The 9,088-nt window shown below is 41.0% G+C and overlaps 1 protein-coding gene across 1 annotated transcript in view; it reads left to right on the forward strand.

The window, feature by feature from the left end:
* slc37a1 (solute carrier family 37 member 1) overlaps positions 1-9,088 on the forward strand; it is a gene marked incomplete in the record, with an annotated part of 52,582 nt that overhangs the window by 31,377 nt on the left and 12,117 nt on the right. Inside the window, 5 exon segments of the mRNA XM_014031859.1 lie at positions 886-962; positions 1,106-1,272; positions 1,444-1,496; positions 2,104-2,178; positions 8,445-8,567. Of these exon segments, the coding sequence (XP_013887313.1) occupies positions 886-962; positions 1,106-1,272; positions 1,444-1,496; positions 2,104-2,178; positions 8,445-8,567 (495 nt within the window).

Here is a 9,088-nt window from a genome sequence, read left to right on the forward strand (position 1 = left end):
GTTTTATCTCCATTCATGAGTTTTTCACGGTTTGACTATCTTTATAAAACTCTGCTTCCTGGAAACAGTCGGCTCGGGGAGCGAGTCGTTCCCCCCCCTTTTTTTTTTTTACAGAGTGGTTGAAGTAAATGCAGCGTCTGAGTGCTTTCAGCACAAACACGCCCACGAACTTCAGACGAATCACACATTACTGTCATCGCGAGAGGGGGGTAAACAGTTCTGCCGGCGGGTTGTGCCAAAAGGGGCGGCTGAGCTGACGCTGCGAAGCCCGGTGATGTAATATTTGTCCTGAAACTGCGACAACCCGTGCCGCCATCGGCAGTTCAGAGGGAGTATGAAGTACTCTAGTCACACTCTAGAGCCCTGCCTGCCTACTCTGCACACAGTTGGCTCTTAATCACACATGCCTGAATCAATCTGCACCAAATTTTGTGTGCATCACAAGACCTGCTCAACTTATTCGTGTAGTAGTTTGAAAAGATTGCTTTAGCCCCCTGTCTGTGTCCGTCTGTTTGTTCAAGATGATTTCAGTAATGCAGGTCTTTGATTCCAACAAAACTGCTAACAGTTGGTCACTACTGAATGGCAATGGGTGACATTGGCGACGGTTGGCTTCAGGTCCAACCATGTTTGTCTTTTTGTTATTTTAATATTCTTTAAAGTCACATCCCATCCTGTGAGTGGAGTGTATTGTTATACAACTATTTAACACGCATCACCTTCTCAGTTGGGTTTGTCTCATGATGGTCAAWACCTTTTAAATGTTTCCACTAGAGTCCAATAATCTGTGATGTGTGTTTTCACTTTCAGACATCGATATCTTTGCAGAGTAAATATGAGTTTGAAGAGTATACAGAAAAAATACCTCATTATGTTATGTTGTAGGTGGCCAACGGCTTGGTCCAAACTACTGGCTGGCCCAGTGTGGTGACCTGCATAGGGAATTGGTTTGGAAAGGGAAGGTAAGTAGGAATTATTTTACACATTAGTAGACTTTCTACCAACAGTTTGATAAAAATTGAGTCAGAAGAAGTTTGACTGGATGAGGGATGATTCCAGTTGTTAATAAATGTTTTGTGTTGCTGCCTGCTGGTCATCCTGTCAGACGTGGACTCATCATGGGCCTGTGGAACTCCCACACCTCAGTAGGAAACATCCTGGGCTCTCTAATAGCTGGCTACTGGGTCTCTTCTAACTGGGGCCTTTCCTTCATTGTACCAGGCCTTATCATTGCAGCCATGGGTGTGATTTGCTTCTTCTTCCTGATTGAACGTGAGTTTATTCATCTTCAGGGTTTTTTTTTCCTTTATTGCTCTTTAAAAGTGTTATTTTGTTCTGTTCAAAGATTTGGAAAGTGCAATCATAAATGTTTTTGCCTGTTGGGTACTTGGTTGAATGGACAAGTTTCAGATTTTATATCTTGCATTTACTTTTTCCCTCCAGATCCTAATGACCTTAAAAGTGCGTATGCTCAGAATCTGTCTCCAACCAAGAGTGTGAGTAGAATAATTTACTTCTATRTWGTGCTGGGCACATTAACGCGTTATTATCACATTAACTCAGAAGATGATTTTTTTTAAAAATGCAGTAATAGTATAWTATATCTTTATATTTCTCAGTTGGATCTCTAGTCACTGGGCTTGCTAACAGACACACACAGACTCAGTGGTCACGGCGGGGAGGYGGGATCTTGATCACTATTGGCTTTAGATGGCCTTTGCTGCGCGTCTCAAACAGTGGGAGCCTTTATTGTAGAGCCATTGCATGGCAACTCGCAGTAGCTCTCATGAACCCGACCAAGCTGCAGCCACGGCAGAAACATGGTGGAAGTCACCAGATTCGTCAGGGCATTTTTTWAAAACTTTTCCGAACGAACAGCAAGCTGGAAAGAAGTATAATTCTCTGTAATCACAGTGTGTCACAGATGGAGTGTATTGCAACATTCAAATGTACACATCCGTCCATAGAAAAGCAATTGTATCTGTAAAATTACTGTGATTAATAGCAAAAATATTTATCGTGATTAAAAATTTTAATCTATGCCCAGCACTAGTTCTAAACTGTGATTGTTTACTGTAATTTCTAACCATCTGTTTTCATCAGGTTCCATTTAAAAGTTGGAACGGAGCAAATGGACACTCAGAGTTGTATCTGCAGTACAGGGACAACAAAAACCAGGTGTGTTTGTTTCACTGTGTATTATCTAAGAGGTAACTGCTTTTCTACTGCTTTATTAGTTAAGACAAATCAGTGTAAACTGCATGACAAGTTTTTTTTCAAGTACTGTATCATGTTGGGAGTTTTTATTGTGTTTTAAATTTCAAAGGGTGTTTGACGTAAAGATTATATAATGTTAATTACACGCACACAGAAATGAATGAAATCACAGCTATGAACAAATGCACATTCAGCTAAATAGCTACTCGGCTAAAGCTACGGATGCATTCAGTTTTATCMCCTTTCACTAAAAATAACCAAATACACGCAATCTAACAATTTTCCAGACAAGTTGTGACCGGCACAATTTGGCACAGCAACACTGATACGTTTCACTAATGTCTGATGCTAAAGTTGGCGTGTTCATTTCAAGATAGCAAAAACTTTACCTGGTGCTGTGATCATGTTAGTTATGTTGCCTCCACTGTCCAAGACGTTRCTGTCTGTCTTTTTAGGGCATCCTAAGTATTTTTATATAGCTTTGGGGAACTCGCAGAGCTGCCSAGTGCAGACAGGCAGCTCTGTGGGGGGTGCACAGGGAGGGGTCGCAGGGGGGAAGTCTGCAGCTGCATAGACCGGAGGAAAAATAAACAACTTAATACTAGGGGTCGACCGACACATTGGCTGGCCGATATTTTTGGCCGATATTTGCGTTTTTTTCCTTGTATCGGTATCGTGAACCAGACAGACACAGCTCAGATCACGTTTGTTCTGACCGCAGTGTAAAAGTCGTAATGCAGGTTTTCTTCGGTGTACATTTCAAACTGTGATCTAAAGTTAGCGTCAGCTGGTTTAAATGTATTTTTGCCCGGTGTAAAAAACGAGCGCAGACTGTGAGTGCTGTGTGTGTGAAGTCCTTACAAAGATAGCAAGATGTATGTGTGTCTCTCCTTTTTCTTTCTCTGTGTTCCCTCTTTTAGGCATGTTGCTGTTTTTGCATCAAAAATGCTGGGATATTAAAAGTCATTTTATTTTATGAAAAAAAATATTAATCTGATTAATATACAAATAAAAACAGAATATTTAGCACTAGATAAAATAAATCATGAATTAATTTTTTTAAGGGCTGAAAGAAGAAATCCTGTGTGGTAGCACTTCATACAGCCTGCATCAGACAAGGCTCAGTTAATAAAAGTTTTTTTTTTGTTTTAAATTAAGACTTGTGTAACATTTGTTATCATTCTTATTTTTATAATGTTAATGTAGGAAGGAAGAAAARGCAGTATTGGCTTCAATAATCAGCCAAAAAATAAATCTGCTACACAAATCGGCGTATCAGTTAGACTGATGTCAAAAAAATCGGTATCGGCCTTCAAAATCCTGTATCGGTCGATCTCAAGTTAATACCATAGGAATGGAATAACAGAAAATTTTAGTGGTTTTGAAACGGTGACTTCTTCATATCACAGTATATTGTGAATCAGGTATCCAGCCTTTTCACAATGCTTGATTTGATGATCAAAGAGCACATGGTTCTGAACCAGGAAACTGGATTTATATAGTGTTTTACAAGCTACATACCGAGTGGACATTCTCAGCATTACAGAAAATTAAAACTTATGACAAAATCAGATGGAACAAATGGAACTTTCAGTGTTAGGTTTGTGTTAGTGATAGAAAAAGCCTTATTGTTGAAACAGAAGACCTAAATGACAGAGGAAATAAATTCTTCTTGAGGAAAGGAGAATAAAGTTTATAAGCAGATAAAATCTTTTGGTGAGTAAAATATATTTTATTTAAAATGTTTTATTTAGTTGTCATTTTGTCCATATTAATGCTGTTAAATGTATATTGTCAGCTTTATTCAAAAGTCCCCAGATAAAAATTGAAGGCCCCAGAACAGGGCTTCTCATACAAGATGGACAACAACTGACCAGACGTCATTTGAGYATCAGGTTTACATGTAAAGTCTATGGTGGAAGCGCATCAAGGGATGTTGGGGAGTGCTATGGTGCGTCTTGAAACGTTGAGCATTTGACGCTCAAAGCAGCAGACGMTGGAGTTGGAAAATCTCAACTTTGGCAGCTCAACATGGAGTGTCAACCAGTCAGAGAGAGACCACTCTGTGATGTAGTGGTACATTTTYTGAYGGGACGGTCTCCTCAATYGTACCSACTAACCTGAGACAGGTGGACAGGAGCTCTTTAGCTGAAATAGAGCACCTGTAGTTGGTGTCCTGGCAGGAGGTGCAAGCACCAATACAGGTCAGCAGCTCATCAAACTGGGCTCAAGACAAAATTAGCCTCGTCAGYGCTCAGCTTCTGGAGTGGTGAAACTTGAACACCTCACCAAGKAGGCATCCTAACCAAATGCCGAGCCACCTCAAGTGGCTCCTCTTGACRTGGAGGAGCAGCGGCTGTATGCTGTGTCCCTCCTGGATGACTGAGTTTCTCACCCTGTCTCTAAGGGAGAGCCCAGACACCCTGTGAAGGAAACTCATTTCAACCGCTTGTATCCGTGATCTTGTTCTTTTGGTCACTACCCAAATCTCGTGACCATAGATGAGGGTAGGGACGTAGACCGACCGGTACAGCACCCATATCACTGCAGATGCAGCACCAATCTGCCTGTCGATCTCCCACTCCATTCCTCCCTCATTTGTGAACAAGACCCCCGAGATACTTAAACTCCTCCACTTGGGGCAGGACCTTCTCCCCAACCCGGAGAAGGCACCCTACCCTTTTCCGGCTCAAGACCATGGTCTCAGATTTGAAGGCACTGATCCTCATCCCAGCTGCTTCACACTCTGCTGCGAACGGCTCCAGTGAGAGCTGGAGATCACGATCTGATGAAGCCAATAGGACCACATCATCCGTAAAAAGCAGAGATGTGATCCTAAGGTCACTAAAATGAATCCCCTCAACACCTTGGTTGCGCCTAGAAATTCTGTCCATAAACCTATGAACAGAATTRGTGACAAAAGTGCAACCTTGGCGGAGTCCAACTCTCACCGGAAACARGTCTGACTTACTACCGGCAATGCAGACCAAACTCTGGCACTGATTGTACAGGGGCCCGTATCAATGGGCCTGGTATCCCATACTCCCGGAGTACCCCCCACAGGAGTCCCCKWGGGACACGGTCGAACGCCGTCTCMTAGTCCACAAAACACATGTAGACTGGTTGGGCAAACTCCCATGCAGCCCCTAGGACCCTGCTGAGGGTGTCTTTCATAAGTCAAATCCCAGAAATTGCCACACAGACCGGCCCGGCTTTATTTCCCCCCGGGTCATTCATAAAATCACAGGAGAAGCCGGTCAGATCCCGCTCATATATACACATTTATAAATGAACCCAGCAGCGCAGAACCAAAAGAGGCATGGAGCAGAACTCAGCTGAGCTGAAGTGGACTGCGTGTGTGACAGACTGCTGTTGCCTCCTATCAAACAAAACAAACATCCTGTAAATCTATTGTAAGGGTTTGACTTACACTTGTTATAACAAGGTTATAGGGAAATTTAGCAAGGATCTCTTATTTTCGGTAAGTATCTCTTCTGTGCAAAAAATGGACAAAACACTAAGTGACATGGCTCAGTGAATTTAATTCATCCATCAATAAATGTGATCATTTATATACGCAATCAAACAAACTTATTGGAAATAATAACAATATAAGCATACAGTACGTCCGAACTTAACCAATTATTAATCCAACACTAAAAATASAAGCAGCAAATATCAAGCTTAGGTCTTGAATGCCAGGCATTTGTAGGCACATARCAGAGTTGGCAAGGCAGRGGTTTTAAGAAAAGGAGGAAAAKTAAGATATTAGTTAGTTTCTAACTTATAATCTTATCTTAAAAGAATGTGATGAACCAAAAGAGCAGGCATCTCTCCGTCGACGTCCGTCAGACCAGCGACACTTGGTAACAAAGCCAGCGTTACCTTTTTAAAGATGATGTCTGTCACCTGTCCAGGTACCTAGGGAGGTCGAACAGTGGGCAAGGCAACTTCCCAGTTTCTTACTCGCTTGGACCATCCGAGGCACGAGTTACTTTTTCCAGCGCCAGCTTAAATCCTCATCAGCCGCAGGAGAGGGGCGAAGCCAAACTGGACCCTGATCTTCAGAATGAAACTTACTTCYCACAGGAAGTCAAGACAAAGTTGCTTTTGAGCTTTGAGCTCTTGTTTTGGGTCACACCGAGGTTTAGTGTGAGCCTGGCCGTGAAGTTCCCATTGGCAAAAAAGGGTAGAACCAACAGGACCCCAAGCTCTAGTTCTCCGTTTGGAGAACCCAGCTGTTAGTTGTTGGGACGGAAGGGTGTCCGTCTCCTTCTACTGTCCGGGCGGAAACTGTTAGTCATTGAAGAGGTTTTTTTGTTCCGCCCTCAGTCGATAAGTTTAGTAAACAGATAGGAAAGTTAGAAGCGAAGTTGCCAAGGCCAGACTTATCTAAACATAATTATTGCTTGTGCACAGTTGAATAAACAAAACACGTTGACCTGTTTAGATATTATCTGATGAGAAACTCTTAAAAATGACTGAAAGAATGAATTATTTCAGCTTAAAGACATTTGCAATATGATTCAGACACAAGACGTTGTTTTATCATGAACTTATACCATAATGTTTAGTTTAGCCAAATAAGACATTTCCACAGAAATTCATAATATAGCTGAGGGAGAAAAGCCTGTTCACTTTTCTCCTGTAACTTTGATAAACATTGTCTGATTATCAAAATCCATAATTACTTGGTTAAGAAAAAAATAAACCAAATAAAAAGATTATTCTGTTTATTATCTGATTAAGAAAAAGAGAATGTCTCTTTTGCAGTTTAAGGTGACCTGTTATGACCCAAATTCAGGTTCAACCGGAACAGAGTTCTGTCTCTTTAAAGGGCCCACCAGAGGTCTGCAGCCAGAGACAGTTTTCTTGATTATTTCACTCAAGGTGACCCCTACACTATTGATGTGAGCCAGTCGCCAGGTCGAAAAAATGGAAACGGAACGTTCATCAGCATTCTGAAGTTCAGTGGTGGGCAGCGCTAATTGAGAGTTTGATAGTGTTTGTGTGAGACTTACATAGAATATGAGAGAATGTGATAGTGTATGCKGGAGAGTTTGATGGTGTACATGAGAGAGTTTGATTGTTTGTGTGAGACTTTGATAGTAAGAGAGTTTGATAGTGTATGTGTGACAGTTTGATAGTGTAGGTGTCACAAATTGCTTAGGTCCGTACATTCTAAAGGGCAAATGCTCAAGAAAACTTAGCAGAAGCTAAATCTAAAGTGCAAATTTGTCTCAAAGTTTACCAAAATATATTCCAGTGATAACATAAGCTATATGTGTGAGACTTTGACAGTATAAGTAAGAGAGTTTGATAGTGTATGTTTGAGAGTTTGACAGTGTTTGGAAGAGCAAGATTGAAGTGAGTTAAAAAAACAAACTTTTAGGTAATTAGCAGACAGACTGAAGTCACCACCAGTTTAATAGTTTAATAGCTCGACTATAAGAGTTATTTGTTTTTACTAAGAAAAAAACAACTTTTGCAGGTGCCAAATAGCTTAAATGAAATACAGCAATCTTTGTTTTTCTTTTTACAGTGGCATTTTTAGTTTCATTCGTTCAAGAGTTTCATTTCATTTTTCATTTTAGTTTTAGTTCAGTCTATTTATCAATGTGAACGGTGAAGCTGGGTCTCCATGAAGAATTGAGAAATCTGCTCTTTGATGTAGCACAGAGATGTTTTTCCACAACAACAATTCAAATTCAAACTACCAAGAGACCCGAAAGCCAAGCAACAGGAAGCCACACCCCACAGAACACCATAGGATGCTGATAGAAAAACAGCAACTGCGTGGTGTGGAAATGAGTTTTATTTGTGTTGTTTTAACACTATGACAATCACAAAGATGGAAATTTTTCAGTTGATGTAGGAGGAGTTTACAGAATGTTCAGCAGCAGCACCCGTACACAACGTGTGGGCCTCAGCCCAGAATGATCCCAGAAGTGAGGATATTAAATCCCAGGACTGGTGTTAGCTCCTAGCAGCCAGTGTTTCCATCGCAACCYAGTCTCACTGGTTCCTGAGCAGCTAATAGAACAGCWTGGCCATATTAATCACACCAATTTAATATTTCTGACCAATCATGCAATAGTTGACGCRACCCCCAGGGAAAAATAACTTCTGTACAGGCCTATCTTTAGATTTATTTATTTATTAGACAAACCATAGTYTTCTCAGTGTTTGTCTGTTTTTACTCATTTCACTATTTTCTCCTGCTTCAGAGTTCAGACACAGAGCTGCTGTTGCCCCGGGACTCTGTGTGTGTTCCTGTGCAGCCCATTGTGGTGGTGAAGAGCGAGTCCGAACCCTCCGCCATCAGCTTCATGGGAGCTCTACGAATACCCGTCAGTTCTTCTTCTCTTGGGCAGAATGTCTACTTCTCTCTGAGATTTAAAACCACGTCTCAGTCTTATACTGGTGCTAGAATATGAATTGACTGCTGCTCAAGACAAAACAGCTGATATGTGTGTGTGTGTCACTCAGTAAAATATCTCATGACACACTGGACAGATTTGAATGAAACTCTGAAAGCAATCATTGGATGTACATCTACAACTTATTAAAGGGATTCACGGTTAGTTGTAACATTAGACTTTATTTGATAAACATGTATTTTAACTGTAAAATAAAGACTGTAAAAATACTGTAGGCTGTTTAGTTTTGTAAATTTTTCACAAATATATTTTAACAGACTGAACCATTTTATTTACATGCAAAGCATTCTGGGTAGATGATGATGTCAGAGCTGCTTCATGGAAGAAGAACCCCAGCTTACCCTGTTAGCTTTAGCGTTAGCGCCAATGCTATATTGCCTTATATGTATTAGCTCAGTGCTAGCGCAACAAACTAAAAAGCTAAACTGAGG

This window comes from Austrofundulus limnaeus, unplaced genomic scaffold, assembly GCF_001266775.1.
Source record: "Austrofundulus limnaeus strain Quisiro unplaced genomic scaffold, Austrofundulus_limnaeus-1.0 Scaffold1336, whole genome shotgun sequence".
Lineage (NCBI taxonomy): Eukaryota > Metazoa > Chordata > Actinopteri > Cyprinodontiformes > Rivulidae > Austrofundulus > Austrofundulus limnaeus.